This window comes from Cyanistes caeruleus, chromosome 2 (genome assembly GCF_971803275.1).
Source record: "Cyanistes caeruleus chromosome 2, bCyaCae1.hap1.1, whole genome shotgun sequence".
NCBI lineage: Eukaryota > Metazoa > Chordata > Aves > Passeriformes > Paridae > Cyanistes > Cyanistes caeruleus.
The window spans coordinates 44,384,693-44,412,582 of record NC_141702.1 but is presented as its reverse complement, the minus strand read 5'-3'; the positions used below and the strand labels follow the sequence as shown (position 1 = coordinate 44,412,582).

General features: G+C 43.4%; 1 protein-coding gene across 1 annotated transcript in view; it reads right to left on the bottom strand.

Moving 5' to 3' along the window:
• SOBP (sine oculis binding protein homolog) overlaps positions 1-27,890 on the bottom strand; it is a 114,264-nt gene that overhangs the window by 14,082 nt on the left and 72,292 nt on the right. Inside the window, exon 6 of the mRNA XM_023923902.2 lies at positions 258-2,212. Coding sequence (XP_023779670.1) covers positions 260-2,212 — 1,953 coding nt within the window. The 3' untranslated portion in view covers positions 258-259. The remainder of the gene's footprint in view (positions 1-257; positions 2,213-27,890) is intronic.

The window sequence follows — 27,890 nt, the reverse complement described above, 5'->3', positions numbered from 1 at the left end:
CACAGCCAGAACCATCATGATATGTTCTGTGAGCAAAAGTGTAATGAGGCTGCTGATGAATGGAGTACTGACAGGTACAGATGCAGTACAACACAAAAAACAATACTAAAACACAAATACCAATAGTTTTCTGAAAGTGCTCGTAAACTGGAATTTGTATCTTTTTGTTTCATAAAGGCCACATCCACATGAGTTTGACCTCATACCTGAAAATACTGAATTCTATTCACACAGAAGGCAGTAGCGATTACACAAACCTTTACTTATTCTGATTTCGAATTCGGAGACACCTCCTTTTCAATGGTGGCTCCAGATCCTCTGGCCCTGTGCTGAGTATTGGCGTTGAGATAATGCACGGCGCAATAGCAGTCTTTTCTGCTGGTTTTGGCACAGGCTGGATCACACAACCTGTCTTGGGCAGCATCCTCAAAGCATACGCATGGTCCTCGTCTGCTGGATTGTTAAGGTTCGGGTCCTGTTTGTCTCCTGCAGCCAGGGGCTCTTCCCCAGTCTTCTTGCCAGCATCTCCCTCAAGGTGGCAGTTTGACGCACAGTTGTTCTCCTTAACAGACTCCAGCTCGCTCACCGCCAGCTCCTCCGGGGGCTGGGGCTTTTTCGGCTCCTGGGGCGGCTCCGGGTTCTTGGAACCCTCCGTGCTCTTTGTGCCATTCACAATGACGTTGCACACCGCTGCGCCAGCTTCCAGTCCTGGCGTGCCAGAGGCCAAGGAGACGGGACAGCAGTGAGCTCCATCACTGCACGGTAACGTTTTTGAGTCAACTGGGCTGCAGCTGTCCCTGCAGTCGCTGCAGTTCCTTTTGTCTGAGCTACCAAAAGCCAAATTTACAACACTGTTAGGTTCACGTTCAACTTTCACTTGGGCGTGTAGAGCCCTGTGGATGACATTGTGCAGCCTAGACCGGTGGCCTACTGTTAGGTCTATCACACCGTCCTGTGGACCCTGTAGCACACTGGGGAAACCAAATTTACTGTTCACTGGACTACTAGGTCTGACAGTCAAATCAACAACTTCATTTTTACTGTGCTCCTGAAGCACTTTAGCTTGATTAAGGGACTGGCCTGAGCAGCTCGGTGATGAGTCAGAGGATTTGGATGATCCTTGCTTTGACTCTCGAGGGGATGAAGAGCTATTGGTTGGCTTTGCCCCAGGCGTCTCGCTGGAGGTACTCGGAATGAAGCTTTCGCCGTTGCTGGAGAAGCCGTTGGGGGGTTTGGAGTCGTTGATGTGAGGGATGGGGATGGGGATGGGGATGGGAACGGGCAAAGGGACAATGACAGGATATGGCACTAGTAGAGTTGGGGGTGGCACCAGTGGGGCAAGGGATGGCAATCCAAAGTTCATCATCTGTGGCATAGGCATAGGACCATTTGGCATCATGCTGACAGGGGGGAAGGGAAGACTGGGCAAAGGAGCTCCAGGAGGGGGAGGCGGCAACAAGCCAGGAGGATTCCCAGGCATGGTAGGTGTTGTGGGGGGATGGATATGGGGGGACAGCATCGGCCTGTGCATGGGGCTAGAGGTGGGACCCATATTTCTGGGACCACCTGGTGGGGGACCGATTCCAGGAATCATTGGATTTGACAGAGGGCTGTTAGGATTCGAGGCATGGTGAGGTGGCCCACGAATAAATGGTGGACGGATTTGCTGCATAATTTGCTGTTCCATGAATATGGGCAGAGGAACTGGCCCACGGTTTGTCATCACCATGGGAGGACTGCGAGGTGGGACACCAATTGGAGGCACAATGCTAGCAGGTGGCTGGACAGAAACTGGTGGAATATTTGGATTCTCACTGATGGGAATAGGTTTGGGAACTGGCGTGGGGATTTTAGTGACAGAGCAGTTGGCAGTGTCAGACGGAGAGGCAGTGGTAGACGCTGATGGTCCAGGGCCTTGAATTTGGCCAGCTGCAGACGCTGGGGATGGGGCTTTTCTCCGAGCATCTGCTAGCGGTATATTCCAAGAATCTGGAGTAAGCAGCTGCACCCCAGTGCCTTCTGCTTTATTTTCGACTGGAGGATGTAATGTACTGCACAGTCCAGCTGGAAGATTGGCCTGTGTCTCTTTGTAGAAAATGTCCATTTTGTACTGATTGAGACATTTTGCACTGCAGAACTGAAGCCTTCTTTCCCCGTCCCCAAAATCCAGATACTCTTTTGTGTGTCTTATGTGCTTACACCAGTCACATACCTACAACACAGTAATAAAATCAAATCAGGTAAGAAAAGCAATCTTCTCTTCATAGTGTTATTTTTAAAGTATTTTTTTCAGTTGCTAAATACATTATTTTTCTAACAGGAAAAAAAAGAAGTTACATTTGTGAAAACCGCACCTTTTTTTTTTTTTCTCCAAAATATTAATGAATTGAATGCCACTCCCTTTTCTGGCTCCCATGATCTCAGTCCTACCTTATATGATGCATTATATATCATAAACCCATAGCACAGAGAAGAATCCTCAGCTGGCATAAACTGTTATAACACACATATGTAAGTATGCAAAGTCCATATGAGTACGGCTGTGATTACTCCTTGGTGGTAATCTAAGCATGCCTGTGCCATCTGAGATGCCATACTACACAAGGAGTGTGAGAGCTGGAAAAGGACTCAGAAAAGTGCTGGGAATTAATGTAAAACATTTTCTGCTAAACTGCAGCACACGGGAACATTTAGTAGTCTACTAAGGGTATCAAATAATAAGTTGGAAAGAGTGTGATATTTCAAAATGGCATCACAAAGCAAAAAGCATCACTGATTCTTTGCCCTTCGTTCCAAGGAGAAACTTGGAAAAAGTCAGGATATTTGTGTAAGGTTCAAATAGTCCCAATTTGTGATGTTTCAGCAAGCTGGAATTATTTTCTGAGATGTTTGCCCACTCTTGTGTACAAGTCACTTTGAGTAAAACTTCTTGGCAAGCAAGGACCTGTTTAGCAACTTCTCAAACACTACAGCAAAAAGTTTGCATTGCAGGCTCAATTTTGTTTTGTTTCTCTGCTTTCCATTTAATCCTTTTTTATGTTGCTATTGGTGTGGTGAAGGCACGGCCAATTTTTTTTAAAAATAAGGCTGCAGAACTAATTAAGCTGTGAAAGGTTTTCCCAGTTGTAAACCACTAGACACCAAAGTTCAAAAAATAGTCATTCTAGGCTTCAGAATCCATTACTTCAGAGAAATTATTGTGATTTCATTAACACATTAATTTTGCAACACCAACAGCTCTCACAGATGGTGAAGACATGATCTACAATTCAAATATGACTCTTGTTTGCACAAATGCCTTTCCTTCATATGGCATTTTAAACAAGAATTAATATGAGTAATCTTGCCATAGCTATAAACAGATAAACAGATGTCAGATTTTTCAGTGCCTCACTTTTTTGACAGAATTTTACACACACAAACCCCCCCCCCTACTTTTGTCATTTACATTAGTTCTCAAAATACTCCACTGACAGAGAATTTTGGTGCTTTCTATCAGCATGTTGAGCCTATGACCATGTCATAATATATCCTGGTATTGTTTGTTCTGCCTTTTCCAAATAGCCCATATCAGCTTGCTTTGAAATTACTACATCTTTTGCACAAAGGAAAAAAAAAATACACTAAAAACCCCAAAGAAGACTATGATTGTGAAAAGACTGCATTAAAAGGATAATTAATTTTAATAACTATTGGCCATATAAACAATTCAAAACAACATATGCTGGGCATCTGATTACTCATCTCATTTAACTCTCAGCTTTCCTTTAATATAAACAGTGGCGACATTCTTGAGTTTTCAGTAATATATCTTTAATGTATATAGACACACGCACAGACACTATAAGCTATGGTTATTATCCCATTTAGCTCCTTGACCTTTTAGCTGTCCCATCAGGCTGCTGTTTGTTTCCCTCCTGCTCCCTTCCCCATTCACACACACGCACACACACACACACACACGCACACGCACACGCACACGCACACGCACACGCTCCCTCTCTTTCATCCCAACATTTAAATAAAGCTAAATAATCAATTGAGAAGTAGCAGCTCCTAAGTCAACCCTGAAGTTTGGGAATGCAGGACCCAGATTTTTAGCTTGGGCATAAAGACACCGTGCCCTGTGAGATAAAGCAGAGGGGGTGCTGGTGCTGCTTGGCACATGTGGCATCAGCAGGGGTGTATTTCCAGCATGGTGCCCCACTGCAAGAAAGGAAATTTCCCAGCACCAACAAGTCCAGCCCTGCAGTGAACATGCAGTGACGGTGTCACACCCTAAAATAAGTAGACAAAAAGGCTGTCAAACACACAGAACTGTTGAGATAAATGCCTGCAATGCCATGATGCATGCATCCCCCCAAGTGTGGGGCAGATGGAAAAGCAGGAGTGCAGCAAGCAGGGGAGAGGGGGCAATCCTACTTCCAACAGCTCCTGGATTTTATCAGGTACCAGCTCTCCGTCTGCTCCCCACAGGAAGGCTCAGTGGCCATCACAGAAAGCTCTGGAGCTTGTGCTGCAAATAGTGCAAACATACAGCAGTGGGCACCAAACCATCCCACACATTTGGCATGGGTGTGGGGTTTGCCACCCACCTGGCAAGTCACCACACATGATGGAACCATCCTATAATCACTCTCCTGAAATTTTCTGGCTTGCCACTGTTTTCAAAGCAGACAAAAGGGGAATTTGTGAGTCTACACCACGAGGTAATAGGATACTATTTAACTCAGTGGAGCTGCTGAATTTACCTTAAATCATTTCTGAGTGAGAGCTCACTGCTGTAGCCACAAAATACTATCTATTTTGCATGTATGGAATCAGGACATACCCCACCACACTCCTCCTGCTGCTTGCAGAGTATGCTATTGCCCTGAGGGCTGGCAAAGATGCAGAGGGTCTCCACATGTACCCCAGGAGCTATAACTAGGAGCTTCCAGACAGCTCCTGAGGGGCTGGGGCAGGATGAAGCCCTCCCTGGCCCATCACCATCTATTTGCAGTGGAAGGACAAGGAGGAGAGTGGCCTCAGAGGTGTCTGCAGTAAGGGATGGAGCAGGACTTCAAGTGCAGCTGCAGTGAAGACTTGCCTTTCCTTTGGGACAAGGTAGTAAACCACCTCGTAAGCCCGCTGCCAAAGAAGCACCTAAGAAATACAAGAAAGTAAATCCAGTCTCCATATCTTTCTAGGAAGAGCCCCATCCATGACCTTAATTAAAGGGACTGAAAGAGAAATACAGCCGCACAAAAAATGTGGCATCTTTTCTAATAATTTAATTTTATTAGTTAGCATTTGAAAAATTCTCTGAAACATATCACTGTATTATTGCTGTATTGATTTGTTTATCTCCTGTGGGCTCCTGTGTCTCTCCTGGCTAAACAAATATTTTCTCTTCCTTGGTAAAATATTTAGAAATCCTGCTTACAAATTCTCTACTGATTTCTCCAGTTTTCAATAATTCACTGAGGAACAAGAAACTCTGAAGTACGCCTGCCTCACTCACATATTGATCACAGACCCTTCTGTATATTTTATCACTAGATAAAATTAATTAAAGCCAGGGAAATTAAAGGCAGCAAATCTGTTCCTCTGAATACACTGCACAGACCAAATATTCAATAATTTTCTCATTGATTTCATGCAACATCTCAGTGTTGAAGCTACAACACCAGTGAAAAATGTCCATCTTCTACATTCATGTATTTCTTAATTTTATTTTGTTTTTTCTCTCATTTTTTTTATTTATGTAAGCAATCAGTCTGTGCTGCTTAGTTAAGATAAAAGGTATAAAAATGTGGGACTCATATGTAGGTAATATGCAGGTATTATGACGCCTCACAATACCGTACTAAAAGGCAGAAAAACAGTCTCTACAACAATGAGGAAATTACTGGAGGAGAAAAAAACGTCATTTAAGAATTAATTAATCAAGTCTGTCTTACAGAATTGATCATTTAAGATGAGGTCAATGAATTTATGATACAAATGGCTATATCACTAGAGGTAATAAAATGGAGCAATATCACTCATTTTACATCTAACTAATGACGTGCTCAGAGTAATTACAGATTTCTTCTAAAAGCCTACACTGATTAGTTCAGATGTGATAGGTGAAACATATATATCTCTCCATTCAATAAAATAACATTTTCTTATCTGTAGAACACACAGCTGATATCTTATTTTTTAAAGTATTTGCATTCTGTACAGAACATCACTGTTCTTCACAACCAGCTCAGAATTTCTCTGCTCACGTGTTCCCTTTCCCTCCGTGTTTCTGCCTCATCCCCTCCCTTCACTGTACAACCAAGAGAAGAGCTGAACTGTTGAAGAGTGCTTGTTGACACTGCACACTGGATTTAGTAGTGCTTACACGTGGGAGCAGCTCCCTGGGTTTCAGTGGGATTAGTCACAAGCATTAATGCTGTAGGGTCGCATTTGGAGGGCCTGACCCAGCACCAGTGGAAAACAATGAAGAGACTCCTCCTTAATGCAAGCCATCGGCTTTGGGTCTGTTGCTTAACACTGGCCCCTGCTCACCCTGGAGTCATCAAGAGCTTTCTTCCCAACCTCAACAGCAGCAGAGGTTTTTGGAAGGTTTTTTTGCAGACAGGGATTTTGGGAGGAACTGCAGAAGAAATACCCAGGAAGAAAATAAATGCTGGGAGACTGAGTTACAGACATTTCCTAGCAAACACAGGCAAAGGCTACCAACAGAAGGTTGGACCAGTTGTGGTGTCACTGACAATGACCATGAACATTTCTGAGACAGAGGGTCAAAACTTGCAAGGTGCTAACAGATCCCCTATGCACCTTCGTCTCCCTTGGAAAACACTTCTAGGACTGCTCTAGGGCAAGCACACTTCACACTATGAATGCCCAGAACATGAATCCTGAATGACAGAAAGATCAGTAATAAGATAATGGCCTATCTCATTCAGCTGTAACTCAACAACCCTCAAGAAGATTAAATTTACCTAACTGGGGCATATCCAAGGCTAAACAACAGAATGAACATTCCTTCAGTACATTTAATGTATTTATATTTTGATGGCGGGTTGCCAGGGTGCTACTTATAAGCTCAATGACTTGGTATCATTTATCTGCTTTCCTGTGAAACACACAGCAATCTCCACCAGGAGACAACTCAGAAGACACTGCATCAGCAGAAACACAACTCGTGCCCGATACGGGAACACCGAGGAAGCCAGGACCGAGGGATCCTGTAGTGCTCAGATATCTCTAATACAAAGAGAGGGAATAAAGCCATTCTTGTTGGCATCCATATCTTTATTTTGATAGAAACATCCAAAGTGGAGTCCAGACATGGCTACGAGGCTGCCTCGCAGGCACAACACAGAATCCTGCTGCACCTAGAAGGGCCACACTTGGACTTACAGGCACCAGGTAATTAATACTTAAATCAACTGGCTGTCAAATGCAGGCACAAAGTTCACACATTGGTGCAGTCCACCACTAACCTTTGATGAATAATCTAGTATCAGATGCTGCTTCATTAAGAAATACACTTGGCAAAACCTGTTTGCAGAGGTATTTACATCAGCCCTGGAGAAACCAGGAACAAGCAGCAATGCTGCAATGAAAGAGACCCTGTGCCTCTTATGCAATTCTTTGGACAGCTATCAGCTCCGTGGTAAAGCTTAGCAAGAGGACATAAAGTGGTCACTAGGGCAAAGACATGCCATTTTCAGCTTCTCCAGAAGGACAGGGTGACTGACAAAGCTCCTCTCCTCGCTCAGGACAATGCCACTGGGGTACGCCTTGCAAAATGGAGGGCTGAATCACATCTGAGCACCAGGCTTTTATCAAAGATGTTGAACAGATGCTGAAGATTATCAAAGAGTCACTTCTTGGCATAAAATCCATGTATTCGACTTTGCTGAGTAGTTCCTACTTCCTTTTCTCACTGTGCTATCCAAGTGCTGTCTCTTTATATACATTCAGGCATATGTTCCGACTTCAAGAACACCACTGCACATTTCCTAAATCCTGTTCTGGCCCTGGTTGCCTTTCCTGTTAGCCCAGAAGGTCCTGGAAGGGTCTGGGAAGTTCCCTGAAGTTTCCAGTACTGCCACCCAGGCAGGATGTGCAAGGCATGGAGGCAGAGGCTCCCACCCCATCCCAAAAGCCACAAGGTGAGGACAAAATGCCTCTCCCCTGCACCCCTCCTGCCTGCAGCCCAGTGAGAACCCAACACACCAGCCGTATGTTTTTCAGCAAGGGCTCAAGTTTTCTGAAGTTTGCCAAACATTGGACACAGCAAAAATCTAGAAATTAGGAAGTGGCTAGAAACACACATACAGATGTTTCTTGTATACAGCCAAATGAGTCACAACTAGTGTTCTAACACACCCTTTGTAGAACACCCAGCAGCTGCCACAGCACAGACACCAAAGCACCTTGAGACCCAGGCCCCCTTGCAAGGCTGTGAGCACTCCTGTCAGGACACTATGTGAAAATTCAGTCAGTCAGAAGGAAAGAAGCCTAGATCTATGTATCCTGCAGGACTATGTACCTAACTGTCTCTAAAGGAGTGTGAAACCTCTCCTCTGCTGCCCTCGACAGCTCCCCAGGCTTATTGAGCAATGTGGCTATCTGCACCCTCCCTTCTCCATTTATCCATCAACAAGGCTTCTCTTCAGAGCAGGTCACATTAAAGGTAATTCCCTCATAGATCCCATGTGCAATGTTAATCCTGCAAATGGCTGTTTCTGCAGTCTGTTGCCTGATTAAGAACAGAGAAATTTTGGGGCAAGATTTTACATTTACATTACAAGCTGTAATGTATCCAGCGCTTAAGAGCATAGAGAAGCTGTGGCCCTAGTAGAGCTCTGGGTCAGACTGAGACCTCCTGCAAACATCAGTTTGGGTCTGTGTCAATCTCCACCTCCTCTTCTTCTCACCTTCTGAGGGTAACCTGCCATGGAACAGCCCCTCAGGAGCCAAAGCCCTGACCTGGCTCTGAGGGCACTGCCCGCCTCTTAGTACACACCAATTTGTTTGACACAAAGATTGTTCCAAGGCATTAGAGTTCCCTCTTAGCATTCCCTGACTCAGAAAAAGACTGCTATGAAGAAGAGCAAGCTAGCCAACGACAAGGTGGGCAGGTGAAGATCTGCGGAAGGACACGGCCATGCTCAGAAGAATGGGGTCAGAGTGAGGAAGAGAGGGGTAATGTGTTCCACCCAGAGATGATGGAAAATGACAAACTCCTTTGAGAGGTAAGCAATAATCAGCATAATATCCTAATGCTGTTGTGCTTTTTTTCCCAGCTAATTGAGTTATCACAAAAGGTATTCAGCTGCCAGCACCCAGTGCCAAGAGATAGAGTGGGTGCAGCCTTGCCAGAAGCTGCTGTCGCTCACCAGCATGTCCCACATTTCTCTACTTGATCCTCCTCCAAAATGCCCACGCTCAGGCTTCCCCCTGAGACGGACTGGGTAGCCTGGGGCACAGCCAGTGCCTGAGCAGGGTGTGCAGGGTCTGCATGTCCAGCACTGCAGCCACCGCGTGCTGGCCCATGGGGCTGGGGGCTTTGTCTGGGGGTCCCCGGCAGGCATGCAGACTGCCCCTGAAGGAGAAGGGCAGTCCACAGGGTCTACTTGGAAGACAACTATGACTAAGTCCCTGCCTCAGCTGTCATGACTGGGAATTGATGCTCTTTCACTATAAAATGTCAAACAATACTGTAACAGGCATAATCCTAAGTGTGGCTCTAAGCAGTTATCCAGCCTCGATCACCATTTTTGATGTCTTATTGTAAAACATTCAGCATGTTTATTGTGGCAAGATTTTTCTATCCAAGATGGCTTGTGATAATTTTTTTATACTGATTGTTCCATTTGAATGGAGTGATTATTATAAAAAACAAAAAGAATCATTCCAGCTGAAACCTGCTGCGAAGGAACCCTGAGGCAGGCTCTAACACGCTGTGAATGTGGTTACAATATAGCTCATAGCGATGCTAGGTGTGAAGGAAAACAGATTTTTACAATGTTTGGAGCTTTGTGTAAAAACAGTTGACAAAACAGAACACTGCAGTTGCCTACAACTTAAAACTGTCCTGTGACAAGTTTCTTTCTGTTAAAAAGATACCAAAGCTTGCCTGCCTGATTGTTTTTTCTTTCCCTGATGTTACCCTCCTAAATGTCTTGTCCTTTCAAAGATCTTTACCAGTTTTCTGAGTGAATACTGACCTTATGTCATTTAAATGCAAGACTCACTCTTGCCTCCATTTTTCATTCTAATTATGCAGAAGTCTAAGCTACATGAAGCATAAGGAGAAAATAGAGTTATTTGGTAATTAATGGCTAATGATAAATTGATTCCATTTTTTGAATCATTGCAGTTGTCATCTGTGGTATTTAAAACATAGGGCTTTTCAAAGCCCTTGGGTTCCTTTGTGTTGGGGGGCTTTTTAATGTTCCTAGTCAAAAAGAATGAGTGTGAGCTATGCTAATGCCTGGTGGAAATCCAGGTTGGGTCTTGTTTCATCAGAGCGGCTACATACTTGATTTTGTACATAAACAGCTGAGCTCTGTGTTTTCACCTTCAGTCGGAGGCTTTGAAAACATGGAAGGAACTTTGGATCTAAAAGCACTGGTGAAGCCCAAAATATGGTGGGCAAAACTTCAGGGAAAATGAATGTAGTGTGAGGTGAGGCTTGCCAAGAGGGAAGTTCTTCTCCCCAGAAATGTTCCTGGCTAAAATAACACAGAATGGGACAATAATGGCATTTAAATCTAAAATCTTTAATGTACGGTTTTTACAGGGGTACTATACAAGAGCAGATTAAAGGGTGTGCCTGCATGGCTGTTTCTGTACTGGCTAAGTCCACCACTGCAGCAGTGACAGAAGTCCTAAATTAATAATAAATAAAATGAAATATAATAAATAAAATTAATGTGATGCATAAGATAAATGGAGGGTAAGAGCAGGAGAGAGTGCTGGGGGTTAAATGCCAGACAGTCTGTCTCACTAAGACTCACATGTTAGAAACATCTAAAGAACACCTCCATCTGAATGCCCTTTCCAAAAGGGCACACCATGGGTTTCCCACGCCTGGGAAACCTCATCCCACACCAAGTGCATTGGCCTTGGAGCATGCAAGACTCTGTGGGGCAGAGCAAACCACAGCTCAAGCCACCAAGTCCTACACTCAGATCCTGAGCTCTCATCAGGCCTCATCACACAGAAAGACCAAGGAACAGTGCCTCTTCCAGATTTAACCTAATCTCACAGGAGACCATTCAATTGTGCTTGTAGCCATCTTACTTGTGGGCATAATTTGAGGGATCTGTGGAGTCAACTGAGTGTCTCCACCATGCTCCTCATGGCCCTTAGCTCATGGGTGGCAGCACGAGAAGCCAGCTTGGCAGAGCAGTGGTGCAAACATCTTCTGGTCAGTCAAGCAGTTTGATTTGGATTATGTAGGCATTGGTCTCCTTCATGTTCAACTCTTGATTTTCAGGCAAACACTTCACATGATGTGCATTCCCAAATTCCCCTGCTCCTGAGATGATGATGGAAAACAACTCAGCATCCAGAAAAAAGAACTACATCTAGTAGTGAAGCTGGGAGTCTTGATGAACCACAGCCTGTGCCTTTTCACAACAGGAGGTTTTGCTTTATGAACCTTAAGTTGTTAGTGCCCCAGCAGGAGCTTCACTTCTTCCTAAAGACAATACAAATGAACTTGATCAAACTGCTGTCACTAAAGCTGTGCAAAGTATGAGCAGTGGGGAAGCATTGCAAATACCTTGAGAACAGGACAAGAAATGTTGGCCTTGAATATTCAGGAAGTCATAAGAATGAAATCAAAACTAGCATCTGGAAAAACATTTCTGGGGCTTAGAATTGCTTCCTCAGAGTGTTCAGGCCCTGTTGTCTCCTTGGGGCAGCAGGAGAAAGTTGCACTAGAAAATACTCTCCTTCCTTCCAGAGAGTGGAAATGCATTTCTTTCCTCAGGAGGACATTCACCTCCACGTCCTTGGAGAACTTTCTTTATAATCTGCATTCCCACATGTTCAGCTACAGGAGGCAGCAGAGCAGCTTCTCCATCCTTGGGATGGCCAAGCTGCAGAGTCCCATCAGTGCCCAGGCTGACAACAAGGGCACTCCTGTCATGACACTTCTGTCATGCCAGGAACTCCTCACTCCTGCACAGGAGCTACTCCCTTCAAGAACCGGACTAAACCTCAGCCACAGAAGGTTTCTTCTGCAGAACAGCTGCCAACAAGTGCAGTGAGAAAGAGAGCCTGTATGCACTAGGCATTGCAGCATTCCCTGCGTCCAGCCCCAGCAACTGGGAAAAGAAAGGGAACAACTGACACTGCAAATTCTTCTGTCAAATTCTTTTGAGAAATATAGATGCTGTTAAGAAAGAAAAGCTTAAGGGTAAAAATGAAAGGGTCACTTTACTAGGCTCAATCAGTATCTCACTGATTGACCAAAATCTTTCCAAATGAGAAATCTGCACCCTTGGGAATCTCATGCGACCAAATCTGCAGATGACTTCAGAAGCCAGATGAAGCTTTACATTCTCTAATTAATTCACTTTTTTATTCAGTATCTGAATAAATACATTCACTCCTCTTGTTTTCTGATCAAAACTTTGTTCTGATAATATGGTAGACATTGTGAGGTGGAAAATTACCCATCTGGCTAGAATTTATATCTAGTAATATCTTATATGTGTTTTTCCCAGTATATTTTCTTTTTAATATTCAAGAGAATATAAAAATAACAATAAAACCCCCTCTGTTACTACTCCAGTTGCTCATAGATTGGTTGACAGAACTATATGTGTAATAATAAGGAGGTTTGAGGGCAGGTTAATGTTTTTTGCTAACATATGATGCTTTTAGCCTAAGGCATTGCTGGAGGCCAATACCACTTCACCTGAAACCAAAATTGCCACTGAACAGTCATTAAATCACTCAGAGTTAAATGTAATATTACTGGGTCTAGAGAATAGTACTGTAATCCAGATTTGAAATTTCATTAGTCCATAGAATAGGAAGCAGGAATGCAATCTGAAACCTCAGGAAATCTTTATTTACCTGTAATGAAGGGTTCTAAGTCCAATTTTTCCCTCACACCTATTGCCATTTTACAGTGGCGTAACTCTCTCACACTGGTGTACTGTTTCTTCTGATTTATGCCTGTGCAAGCAAGAAGCTTAGAGAATTCAAGTCTCTAGGTGTTTTGAAACATATATATATATGTGTGTGTGTGTCTGTCTGTCTGTGTGTATGTGTCTGTGTGTGTATGTGTTTGTTTACCCTTTTGTATATAGCTCAGGGACCTTCAATTTTTATTATTACATGGTGATCTTTATCATGCAATAATTTTTACAGGCCAGGACCCACTACACTAGGTGCTGTAACATATACATAACCGTAGCACAGGCTGCAGCAGAACTGCCTGAGTCTCACAGTCTACCTGACACGGATTCCCTGCATGCTTCCCCACCTTTCCCAAACTATTAAAAATCCTAGAGGGACTGCATCAGCTGCTGACTTGAAAAATAACGTTAGGGAAAGATTGACTTGATTAGGGAAATATTGACTTGATCATTGGTAAAAATGGATGAACAAATCCCACAAAACTTCCCAAGAGAGGTGTTGCTAGGTTTTAGGCTACAGAACTCTGAAGGGAGTCAAAGTTGTTTGAGATGTGAATGCGTGTGATTCACACTTTGAGAACTGCTGGTTTCACTGCTGGTAAAGGTACACATCACCCTGTGTCCCAGAGTAGGTTCAGTTTAAAAAGCAGCCCTCTCTCTGGAAACCACATTTGATTAGAACAGCCCTGGGCCAGATCCAAAATCTGCCTGGATCAGGGAAACATGTGTCACATCAGTTTCAGCCCAGGACTGAGACATGTCACATCTCTTGCAGATTGGGCACGGAGAGTGGAATTCATTTTCCCATTTCCTCTGGAGATGGGGGCTGGAGAAGACGAAGCCAAGTAAGGGAAATTGCTCTGCCGCACACAGAGGAAATTTTCTGAGTCCTCTGCTTTCTCTTGCTGCAAGGCACTGATCCTGGCTGAAACCCAGAGCCCATTGGTACAGACCCAGCTCCCCTTCCCCCTCCTAATTATCACAAAATCACCAGTGGAGAGAGGCTTATTCTGAGCAACTGTTAGAATTACTCTTGGTCACTCCCATATGGAGCAAGGAAGACTGAAATAATGGCCAGGGAACAGAAGAGATGGGGACTCTAACAGTCTGCACATCCTTCAAATGGGGAGGGGAGAGGAGAGAGGAGAGAGGAGAGAGGGAGAGGGAGAGGGAGAGGGAGAGGGAGAGGGAGAGGGAGAGGGATTACTCCATTTCTGGTAGGTAGAATTTACCATGAATATTATGGTCCCTAGCTATCTGAAACCATGGCTTTTCAGGATTTTAACCTTGAAAATAATAAATGAGGAGTTACAAAGGTCTGAAACTGCAGCCTAGAGCCAAACATATGGTGAACTAATGTGTGTGAAAACTTCCTTGTCGTCTTCTTCTGCTAATGCCTCTCTTGTTTTACTAAGAACATTCCTGCAGAGAAGCCAGGCTTCCTTTGACAGGAGCCAACAGCTGTGAGGGTGATGGGAAGCAACCAGCTTTACTTATGTGCAACACCTGAGGGAGGGAGGGCCAGTCCTTCACACACCCTGCTTGCCCACTATGGTGTTTTTCTCAGGCCCAAAACATTTGCTGGTTCTCAAGAAACGCAAAATGTGTCTTTTTCCTTGCTGATTGATACCTCTTTCTTTCTAAGTAAGGCATGGAAGTGAAAAAATTATCTTTCCCATTCAGATGAAAAGGTCTGAATTATCCCTCTGTTTAGAAAATGTTTAGCACTATAACATACCTGACACTAAGCTATTTACATAAAACAAATCTATTCTTAGTAATCCTGGGATCTATCTGGGATAACTCCACTGAAGCCAGTGTTGTTTTTTCAATTTGAATCATGTAACTGAGAGTTGAATTTGGCACAAAGGATTAATTTCTCACCAAGGAGGGAACATTACAGCAGAAGGCATCAGATGCACTGTTCAGTAAAGAACAGTTCAGTCACAGAGGACCCTTTAGCAATGCATTGTGTTACTGTAGATGGCACTCCTTCCTTGCCTGGGTGCACGATGCACACTGTGACTGCACAGATTCCATTATGTAAATGCATCATGCCAAAGCCTTTCATACTTACAAGATCATGCAGATGATTTTCTCCTTGCATGATATGCACGACAAAGAAGCTGTGTGGAAGCAGCACACCAGGACAAAAGAAATCAACATATTTAAACCATCACCCTGCAAAGCTCTCAAGAATGCTTTACTCCTTACGTTCCTCCTCAAAGAGGACCAACTCTGTCTTGCTTTCTCCAGCCTTTTTCCTCCCCTAGGTCTTCCCACAAAACTACTTCTGACAACAATTTCACAGGGTAGAGCACCACTCAAAATATTCTTCATCGAACCAGCTGAGATCTGGCTGGCAAATGAAGACCTGCAGCCATCACATACAGAGACTCCTAACTGTGCATTTGCTCAATGCAACACAAGTGTTTCTTTGTCTTTAAAGAGCTTTCCTTTACATTTATTTTAACACTCATCCTGGGTCAAGTGCTCCTCATCCATTGACTTAGAGCAGTAGGAGAAGGAAGGTTTCATAGCTATGGCATGGAGATGGGACTTCCCAGGTTGGCATTAGTCATTCTCTGCAAAGACAAAACTGCTGAGTAATTTTGGACAAGGAGAAGGGCAGGCAGTGAAATAATCCAAATAGCACAATTTTAGATATTAACTTTGATTGTCTAGCTCAGGTCTGTGAATAGAGGAAGGCATCTCAGGAGGGTGGATCACAGTAGGATCCTATCTAAGGCTCTGAACTGGTCCCAGCAGAATTCTCTGTCCATCCATTGTCTGAGGAATGAAGGGAGACCAAGCAAGCCTCTAAAGCTGGGAGGCTTCTGTGTTCTTTATTTCCAGTATGTATCTTTGATCCTCCTACAACTGGGAGAAGGCTTCCCCAGATCTGACTAACCTGCTTGGAGCATGAGGGTTTTGAAATGGGAATCAGGTCCTCTCACACGTCCAGTACAGTCACTTACACAGAGCCGGTGCCTTGATCCACCACCATCAAACAACCTAAGTGCAGCATCCCTGTGGGGCTCTTTCCACCCTTTGGGATCAGAAATCAAGTGGGGCTTTGCTCACACTCTGACTTTAGGATTTGGTTCTCTGTGGCTCAGTGCAATTGCGCATGGAATGCCTTATTGCAGGATGCAACACAGTGGCAGGGAAAGGAAGGTGGAGTTAAGTATAGTGCATTTACTATTAGACATGACTGAGAATATTGGCCGTTCTTCACACGTGCCAGGCACATTTATCACCCTGTGCTATAGGAGGGGATGTGACTAAGAAGTGGGGACATGCCAGTTAACCTCAGGCACTTGTCCAAGCACAGCGAGAGATCTGAGGTATGCACGAGGGTTGAAATTCCATTACAGGTTTTAAATAATTAAACACTACATGTTTGGAAGCTCATTCATTCCTATTACTTTTTAAATAATTAATCTGTATTTACATCTAGTGAACTTCACGGAGCTATACACATAACAAATTTGAGTCAAGTTGCAGAAGAGAGATTGTTCCTGTCTGACAGTATTACAAATGTTTTTGTTGTATACAGTAACTTCAGCTATTAGGGATCAGTCAAAAACCAAATCCAACCTCGATGCTGCTCAACACTGGGTTTTTTTTATCAAATTATTCACAAGTAATCAAAACACCAAAAGCAACTGCAAATCCCCAGAGGGAAAAAGAAGTGCTTCTTATATCTTACAATAGTAAAAATTGATTCAAGCTGGAAGACAGTGAAATTAAAAACTGCATATATTTTTCCTATTGAACATAATCATTATGTTCAAGATAATGCTGTCAGTTCCATGTAACCTGTAGTACAGTCTGATTAAAAAATACTAATCTCAAAGCCTAGAATAACACATGTAACAGGCTCTAGAACAGAAAAAAAATCTTTATTTAGAGCCCTTGTCTTCCTCAACACGTTATTTCCTTCTATTTGCTTCTAGTTTGAGCTGAACAAGACATTAAATACCCATCAGGTTTCACCTAACTTGAGCTACATGTGATGCACCAAAATGAATAACCAACACTGTTGAAACCTCCAAAACAATAAAGCACCAAAAGAGGTGCTTGAAACCATAGCTCTGCTGTGGGAAATGAATTTGTAGCAATGGCATCAGGATTATGTGTTCATTATATGTGTGATTTCCAGCTTCACTTAGTCTCTATTTGCAAGTAAGCAGAAATATATGCATTCACTTATGCAATTCTAGCTGGTATTCCTACAAATTCAGCCCAGAACTAAGTTATTTCCTTTTCAAATAGCATTACTACTAATAGAAATGCTGCTGGCCAAACAGTTCTTTCAATTATAATAAGTGGAGCAAAGCTGCCTTCAAACTGAGATCTCTGTTACACCTGCACAGTTATTCTGGGAGTTAATTAGATTGTACAGGGGTAAATATGGACTTAATGTGCTCTTCAGAGGCCTCATAATGGCAGAAGACATATTAGGGAGAGAAGAAAGAAACCAACTTGACTTTCAAATCCCAGGCTGGCTTTGCAAGGAAGGGAGCAAAAACATCTGTACTGTAGGTGAAGCAGTCATGCATTAGCGATCACGGAAAGCCAGTGTCACCTTGGAGAGGAAAGGTTTGCTTAAAAAATACCTTGCAACGTTCTTATTTAGTAATTGTTATTAAAAAATAAAAAAAACCAATGCCGGGACACCTAAATCAAGGGCAGGCATTGGATCCAATAATGACAAGTCTCCTTTTTGCTCCTTTGACCTGTGCAGCTCTAATTCAGAGTCCTGAGGACAGAAGCCGCACATTTCTGAATGGCAGAAGACAAACAGGGCTGCAGAAGAAGGGACCACGAGGTCAGGTTTCAGTGAAAGCCAGGCTTGCATGCCAGGCATAGAGATCAAGGAGCGACTAACTCAAAGCACAGGAAGAATCAGTGCTTCAGATGTCAGCTGTTTCAAGGATTACAGGTCCTCCTGTTTCTAGTGTCAAGGTAATAATCAGAGCAGCGGATGCGCGAGGCTCCTCGCAGCGATAGCTGAATGTGCAGCCCTCGATTTGGATTCAGTTTGGGGGATTTTGTTTCGTTTTTAGACAAAGCCAACAGCGCCAAGTATTCATATTTCAAGGCTGTTTTAAGGATCAAAACCCATCTTACTTAATAAAAAGATGAGCAAGATTCAAAGCAGAAAATTATATGGGAGCTTCACATACAGTAGGTGGAGAGGCAGGATTCTGCGACTTTTTGTCAGGGGTATTCATTTAAAGATTGGTGCTAACAACAGCTTCTTAAAAATGTTGTTGTGTGTGTCCCTTCCTGTCCCTCCCCCCCCCCCATATTCATGTTTTCACATAAATCCTGATTTTGGCATGTTACTTTATTGTGGAGACATGTTCTGTGTACTGGATGGCTTATGCAAATTAGCCAAATGTCCCATAAATTAGTCTTGAAATGCCTGGGATAATGAGCTGCTTGCATGGTGAGCAGTGCACAGTATTCAAAGAAGGACTTTACAGGTTGGGAGAGTAGGAAAACATGATAAATGTGTCCAGACTGCACAGCAAGGCAGGATGCCTCCCTGGCACTGTGCAGCTCACCTCAAAATGCAAGGCTGATTGACTGGAACTGAAAAATGTAATACTAGGAGGTAACCAAAAATTGAAACACCCCCTCCTCTCCAGGTATTACCTGGTAGGGAGGTGTGTCTCCAGCTACAGAAGCCAAATCTTCCAGATCTTCTTATTTGTCTTGGCCAACATATTTAAACTGTTTGCAGACTGGGTTTTCTTCCCTGCCTAGTTTGGATTCTCACTGAAGGCCTTCTGACATATGTTAGGTATGTGAATTGTATTGTATGCAGTGCTTTCTTTTGGAGATATGTATCTGTCTACCAAAAGTCACACCTCCCTTGTGTTCCTTGCCTGAGATGGAGAGAATGCTTCAAAACTACACCCCCAGCTGTATTTCAAAAACAGATGTTTTATGTCACTTGCTGCTATCTTGTGAAGTGGAGATTTAAGAGCAAGCTTTGCGCACAAAGGGCTGGTTCTTTGCTCCTGACACAGGTGATGCTCTCGGAGGCATGTGAGGTAAATGGCAATAAATCAGATGGCAAATCCAAAATACACCACTTGCTTCTGGTGTGTGTTTAATTGGCATCCCATATTGAATTTGTGTGTGGGCACCTTCATCTGCAACATCACAATAATTAAATGATATTAGTATTCAGAGGCAGGTGTATGAGAGAAAGTGCTGTTAGGACTACTTGGTAACAATGATAGCCTTAAGGATGTCTTTACCTTGCATTCCTTTATTTTATTATTGTCACAGAACTAAACAGAGGAAGGTAAGGGAAAGAGGCTGGACAACAGGGAGGAAAACCAGAGATGGGTTTTACAAATGGAGTGTTCACCTTGCCTCCCTCCCTCTCCTTCTGGTTCTTCTAAGGCCCCAAGTTTTCTGCTAGGGATCCTGTGGAGCAAGCCCTCAAAGGAAGCCACTTTATCCCTTTGTCCTGCAATAACCACTGTGCACTCCTGAGCACCCTGCCTCAGAAACATCTCTTTTTACTATTCAGAGGGAGCATAGGAAGCTCCTCAAAGCACACAAGACTGCAGTAACAAATCTGTCTCTCTGCTGTCAGTGCTATTGGGATACGGCGAGTGGCCGGGCCAGCTGCTTGGAGCTTTGTGCTAACTATGGCTAACCCTGATTCGGTGCTGTTTTATCCCCTCTGACAATTGTGCAGACAAAAGGGATGAGGTAAAGGCAAAGCAAGCAGGAGGAATTCATCGCCACAATTCCACATGAGCTTCAGAAGTGCAATTATGTCCATTTTATGAATGGAAGCAGAGACAAAGAGAGATAAAGTGACTTGGCCAGGGTCACAGGGAATATCTGGAACAGAGCTGAGAAAAGAACAGGCACCTCATTAAGGACTGATCTAATACCATGCATTGGGGCAATCTTCCTTGCAAAAAATTCATGGCTTGCATTCAGAGACCCACCTAGTTTGGTCATACTGAGAAATCAGTCTGTGAACTGTGGCAGGTTATTGACAGGCTTTTAGATGGCAAAGCTCACATTGAGTAACACCTGGGCCTTGTAACATTTAGAGAAGGAGACTTACTACAGCTAACAGCACTTAAAAGCCAAAGACTACAAGAATGAGTGGGGGCTCAAAAAAAAGTTACATGATTTATCATGGAACTGAGGAAGAAGATAGTTAAATTGGAAGAAACAAAGCAAAGTAATGGAGAAAGAGATATCTTCAGAAGAGGAAGAGAAGCCTAAGAAAAGAATTGCAAGTAGCAGGAAACCAAAAACAAAGGTCAAAAATAATTTTAAATGGAAAAATAGCGGGTATACTTAGGTGAAAACAGCTCAGCCAATGGGGACAACCCCTACCTCACTGCACTTTCAATAAAAATGTACCAGCTTGCATGAACCTTGGGCAGAGGAGCTGTTTGTGCCGAAGACAGTCACAAGAGGAGCCGCCCAGGAGACAGAATCCCAGTGCAAGGGTACCAAGTGAGGGGCAGCAGCCATGCCCGCAGATGAGCTCCACCTGCTGCCTGCTCAGCATCTGCAGCCAGAATAACATCAGCAGAAGCTGTTTCAATAATGTTTTAAACCTTCCTGCCCTCCTTTTCAGAACTCCAACATGTAGATTCAAATCCCTGGACATCCACAAGCAATTATTCTTTAACAATGCTAGAAGAAAAGCTTCCAGCTCTACAGCTTCAAAAACCCCTGCCCAGACATGCTCTGTGGTTGACCTTTTTCAAGACCTAAATATATATGAGATACCTAAATAAGATAATTGGCCAACTATGATGCTGGTGTGAGCTGGAGGCCTTATACCAGAGGTGACAGAGGCCCCCTCTAAGCAGGAGAGAAACTGCAGGAACTCCATCCTTGCTGGTTTGCCCCCTGCGTTCAAAAGCTTCTTTGATGCTTGCTCCTCTCCTGATTTTGTGATTTTATTCATGTGCATCCCGGTGTTAGGTTTCACAGTGGATGCACTTAGCTGTACAAACTGTGCCAAGTGAGCTTACCAGAAAGGCAGTGTTGTGCAGGAGATGGTACTTTTGCAAGGGCAGCCCCAAATTTCTGTTTCCCACTGCTGCATGAGAACAGCCTATCATGCCATGAAAGATATAAATGTTCTGTGGCCTTGCAGATAAGCTAGACAGATGATCCATCATCATGGCTCTGCATCACCACCATGGTGAAGGGATAAGGAGTGAAAGCTGATGGCTTCTGCACAACAAACAAACAAGCACAGAGACAGTGTTTGCTCATTTCAATGTGCAAAGCTGACTTGTTTAAATATGAATATGTTGCTTATAGACAAATTTTAGTGACAGCAGCCCCATGGCATCTATCACTGTTTGCACTTCTGCTAAAAATAGTTGTGTTGTCTTTGGATTTATTTAGATGCCACATCTGCAGGTAGTTCTCACTCCTTCCACCACATCTCTACCTGTTACCATCTCCTCCACCCTCCAGGGTATATCATGCTTAGGAAGAGGCTAACTACACAAGGTTCATGTGGTGTCACAAACACCTGAAATCACTTCCCTGTCCTCACCAAAAGGCTGTGCCCTTTTCTCTCTCCTCTTCCTCTCAGTTTTTCTCTTTCTCTGTCATGCTTACAAGGCAAGGGGCACCAGGCACAGTTTCAGAATGCCCCCGGTGCCTTCACTGAGAGTGAGGTGGTCTAAAAGGCAGCACAAGCTATGGAAACTGCAGAGTGGTTTCTCTCAGACCAGATCATGACAATCATTGCTTCTCCATTTACAGAAAAGTGAGCGATTTTCTCTTCCTTGTGTGTCAGTCTACAGCATGATACAGATGCGCTTTAGAATCAAAGCGTTGTCCGGAGGAAGTAACAGAACCTTTCCATTTCCAGGTTTTCACTGTATACATGTTCATATGAAGCAGTGTATACCTACACTCATATGAAGCACCTGTCTCAAATTCAGGATGATGTGCCCTAAGTCAAGCTCCCCACAGAACTCATTTGGGCACTGTGTTAACACCCATGAAAAGGAGCAAATCCCATCCAGGAAACAAACAGGAGTGAGAAAAAATAAAATGTGAAGTCTAAACACTACTGCTTTCCTCTAAGAGCCCAAATCCAGGCACTCTCCAAACCCCTCTTTTAAGACAGAGCCACATGGAGTTACTGATGGTTCAACAAGGCCCAGGCTGTTTATGATTTGCCCTCTCTTCAGTGTTCAAACCCTGAGAGCACTGGGAGGCCCCCATGCCCACAGCACCTCATCCCTCTGCCATGAACATCTGCCTTCATCCATATGGATTTTGGTGCAGGACCAGGGCTTTGCCCACCAGGGATGTGGTACCCCCTGCTGTGTGAGTGTACCATGGTACCCATGTGCTGTTACTCTGCCACTCAGAAAGGTGCTCTGAAAATAAAAAGTGTACTCCCCACGCCATGCATGATTTTTCTAGCTGGGTATCTAGGAACCCACAAACAGCCAGCAAAGACCATGAACTGTAGCTCCCATTAGCCCATAAACCTTCAAAAAGGCATTTCACCTTCTGCACACAACATAGTGGCAATCCTCAGCGTTTTACAGCTGAACTATTTTCTCTGCTGTGTTAATCGGATTTGTTTCCAGCAGGGTTTTTTAACAGCACAGGGGGGAAATTGGGCCAAACTTCCCTACATAGGGGCTTCTCCCAAAACTCATACTTACACAGCTGAACTGGAGGCAGAGTGGTGGGATTATAGTAAATTACATGGAGACAAGCACAACCTTTCCAAATACATGGGCAAGGTACTGCAGCTCTCCCAAGCAGGCTGCTGTGGTCTTCTCAGCCCCAACCTCAGCTCCCACCAGCAGTTCAGAGATACCAAAGGAATACAGCTCACCAGGGTGGCATTAGGGACTAAAGCCATCACACCGAGGTCACTGCAGCCGTGTGGTGACTTAGGCCAACTGAGATTGCAGCAAGATCCAAACAGAAGGATTTTGATAACCAATACAGACTAATATATCAGTTTATGCAAAGAGTACAACAGCAGCCTTTCCTTTCACTGACCACAGTGATCTTGAGCTAATCTCATTTGAACTTTGGACAGCTTGCACTCATCTAGTCCTTGGCCATGCCTTTCTGCTGGGGAGTTTCAGCCCTTGTTTGTGCTGGAGGAAAAAGGGAACTAAAGCTGGACTGCTGGACTGCACATGAGCTATAACCCCTCATTAAATGTGCATGATGTGGTGACAAAGAAGGAACACAGCGCAGCGGCAATTGCCAGAGCCCTGTGGCAATACAGCGAGCATACCCACTGGGGAGAGCAGCGCTTGCTCAACACACTCCCCTACAATCTCTCAGAAAGGAAGAAATAGGATATGCATAAGAAAAAACCGAACACATTTTCCTGGCCCTGTGCAACCTCTGAGCCTGTAAGGGTGTGCCTGTCCCTGCTGAGGACCCCATTCCACCCTGGGCACATGGTCTGGGAAAAGCCCTGTGTGCTGCAGGTGCAAGCACACCTGAAAATCTCACCTGCTTGCTTTGCTCATGGCACTAGACACTTACAGTTTAAGGAAGAGACTGGATCCTGAAGGATCTAGTGATTTTACGTTAAATACCACCCCAGAGATTTATTAATACAAAGTGCAAAATAACTGATAAGAGAAGTGTTTACCATTTCTATTTATGGAGTCAATCTCTTAGCTCTTTAATATTTCAGTTTCCAGCATCCTTTGGCCCTCATGACTTGGTAAAACAATACACCAGCACAATGTCCCTGGTGCTATCTTCCAGCATTACATAATCTATGTTTGGGGTAGATTCTCATCTACATTGAGACTCCTTTACACCACTCTGGCAGCTGAAAGGGGCCAGCTAAGTACATTTCGTATGCACCACACCACACCTAAGTACATTTCATACACATTTTGAGGCTTCTTTCTATTGCCAGGGTGATGAAAAGGCATCCCTATCTTGGGCCAGAACCTGGTCCTTTGCTTAATGTTTTGAACAAATGAAGCTGCTGTTTGAATGCCAAAGACAGAGAGAGAGAGAGAGGGGGGCAGTAGCCATGTGAGCACCAAGTGCTTCTACCCTTGGCAGTCAGGAATCTATGTTGTTTTAGAGTAGAAATGTATTGGGATGTGTTACCTTCCCAATCACTAAAAAACTCACAGGAAATGACTGCTTCGTATCTCGACTAAGGAGGCATCAATTTCAGTGTCATGTGCAGTAATGTTCATTTGGGACGGGCCACAGGTGGTCAATTATTTCTCTGCCTGTCTAGAAGAAGTATGTTTATTCCTCATAATAAAGCACATTAGTACAATATAGAGTTTATAGCTCAATTAGGAAAGTGACATGCAAAGAGTTACAGCTTCTTGAGAAGAATACAGCTAAAAACAAATATTTTAAACTGAGTGAAATACTAACTTCCTCCGCATCAGATGTACAGAAAATACACAGCTGGAGAGGCAACTGACAGGTATTTTAGGTTCAATATTTAACCAGCCTGTAAAATTGAATATTGTATTGCATATTAAAGCTCTAGACTATAACTGTGTTCCTTCCTTTGTTTAAAACGTTTTTACCTGATTATTCAGGCCCTGGTTAAAAAAAAAAAAAAAGAAAAAGGCACAAAATTTAATTTTGGTCCCAAGCATAAACAAAGCTGTGCATTGAGCAGAATTTGAGAACATCGTGCACATGCACACTTTGGTCACTTTGTGGGATCCACCCACAGCTCTGCTTACTTTAGTTACTATGTCAGGGCAGTCAAATTGTTTTTAAATACCTGTAAGTAAATCTTGGAACCTGTTATCTCCTGCATCAGATAATAATTCATAATAAATAAACTTTGCAAATACCTGCAAAGGTATCAAGTTGTTCACTATTTGGAGTATAACACAACATTAAATAAGAGATATAATTTTGCACTTCTAACATTTTAACCTCAAACTCAAATTGCATGCAAAGACAATTAAATAGCAGCATCCCCATTTCAAAGCTGGAGACTAGACATCAAAATATAAAGTTAGCAGATACCTAACTTCAAGCATACAAGCAGTCCCTCTGAATGGTTCTACCTGCAAGCTTGATGTTAGACACGTGCAGGAATACTCAGTTCAGTCAATGACTGCAGTGTCTAAAATGTAGGTGTCATATGGAAGGTATTAATCTAGTTAATGAGCAGATACAGGCATGTCTAAACACTGGTTTAACCAATCCTAAATCAACACCTAATTATTTTGAGTAAATCCCAGTCTACAAGTGCTTGCCTTCCTCTCTTAACCGTAGGACCTTGAGAGAGAATCCAGCCTGGGTGCCAAATACTGAGATGCCACAGCCAGGCATGTGAATGGAACCATGTCCTAAACCAAAGGGTGCTGCAGAACTGGGAAGAAACGTGACACTGGTGAAAGTGTAGACCTAGCTGAAGCTCAGACTGAAAACATTCATCACCTTACTGTGGATGCAACTGAGAACAGCATCTGATCACCTGAATCCCACAGGATTATCCTGTTATGCTGAAAGATATCAAGCACAAGGAGAGGTGCATGGTTTTCAAACAGGGAAGCAACCTCAGGCGTGATGAAGATTCCACTGAAATTGTTAAGGCTATACTGGTGGAAGGTGTACAGCATAGGAATATTTCAGATTACTACAAGCAAAAAGCTGTGCTCAAAATATTGATGTGCTTTTAGCTGCATCTACACCCATTGAATGACCCCAGTCTGCACATGAAAGCAAGAACAAGAAAACTTCTTGTAAGGAAACAGACACTTCTTCCCAAGGTGAGAGGCAACAGCACATCAAAATCACACTGTGCAAGACAACGTTTATAAAAATGCTGATAGATATCATCCCCCATTTGACTTATGGAGCCATCAAAAGCTCACTTCCACAGAGCATTTCTGGACCCTTTAGTTGACTGAATCACCAATTTAAAATCTGTCAGACTCCATTATGCAGATTAAGAGTCTCTCCTTGGTTTCATTTGTTATGCATTAATAAGAGAGCACCGGTGCCTGTATCCTCTCACACAACCAAAGCCTTTCTGCCATTACATAGTAAATTTTGTTCTTGCATTCGAAAAAAGAACCCAACACAACAGCAACACGGCTTAGTTGCTATGCAAAGACTTAAGAGCCACTGCATAGGGATCAGTTCCAGAGTTTGGTTTGATTCGAACCAGGACAGGGAAATTATGCCTGGATGTGATCTGACCAGACCTTCCTGCTTGCTTGTTTCTCTTGTTTACAGGTGTAGCATGCGCTCAGAATGAACCTGAGATCCCCACAACCCCTTACAATCCTGATGCACACTTACTGCCTTCCAGCCTGATGCCTGCTACAGTTAAAATTCTGAGTACCAACAGACAGATTTATTATGAATGCTGGTAGGGATCTTTTTTCTCTCTCATTGACTAGATGTGACTCAAAAAGTTAATGGTAATTGCTCTCATCTTCATTTAGCAACGAGAGAGAGAGAGAGAAATGGGAGCAATTTGCAGATATGAGAACAGGTCATTACAGGTGTGTTATATTAGTGTATTCATGAGCCCCCTGGGACAGCCATGCTGTGATATCCAATAACTTTTTTAATGTGTAATTACACACCATTGGACTATAATTGATTAATTGAAAAGAGAATGTAGGCAGATGCTAGGCCAAGGCTGCTGCTGCTTGTTAAATGAATATGTCCTTGCTTCTTTATAATAAGTTAAGTGAACTACTCAGAAGCAATTAAGTGAGAACTGAAATTCATTAGATTTTATGTAATTGTTGGTATTAACTTCTATAATAAAATGCAGGATTTATATTTTGGGTTTTTCTTCCCATCCCAAAAGTAATATAATACATGTCACTGCTGAGACGTAAAGAAAAGTGCCTGCCACAGAGAGTGAACTGTGAGATATGTGCCCCTAGCATTCAGATCTTCTTCAGATAACTGCATGGCACTAATCTTCCTTCTTGGGATGTCATTTCTGGAAGCTCTGCACAGTCCCAGGGATTCCCAATGAGATGGAGTCAGACACTTAATATCCCAGAGCACCCCCAAACCTCCCTGCAGTCTACTTGAATGGTGGCCAAGCTCTTCTTAAACCTCCTTCCCACTCGCTGCATCTTAACTGTGAGAAATAAAAAGAGAAATAAAATCTCCTGATTTTCAAAACCCTACTCTCTTACTGCTGTGTGTTGTCTCTACAAGGGATCAAAGCCTTCAAACACTTTTCAGTGGGGAAAACAAGACATGCATCAAGATGAGGCGTAAGCCAACTGCACTGTTACAAAAAGTCACATTCCTTAATGTAGGAACCTGTTCAGACCTAATAAAACCCATTCTGATTAACACTTTTCATGGCTGAGAGCCAGGGTCAGAGGGGGACCTGAGCCCTCAGCCACCAAAGCCAGTTTTATGGCCTGACCCTGTGCTGCAGGTATGGTGGTGGTAAGATGCTTCCAGGTAGCTTCCAGGGTATCCCACAGGCATTACTGAGTCATCTGCATCTCCTGCACAGACCCCAAGAAGAAAATATTTATAGCTTTAGGTGATGACTTGGGAAGTTTTATTTCCATTTTATATGGAAGGAATTCCAGTGAATTTTAATTTATCGCACTTCACTTCCTTTGGAACAAGATATATCTTTATTCTTTAACATTCTATAAAAACTGTCTGAATTTTATTTCAAAGAATCATAGAATAACATTATTTGAAAGAGCCCCACAAGGAACATCAAGTCCAACTCAGGTCCTG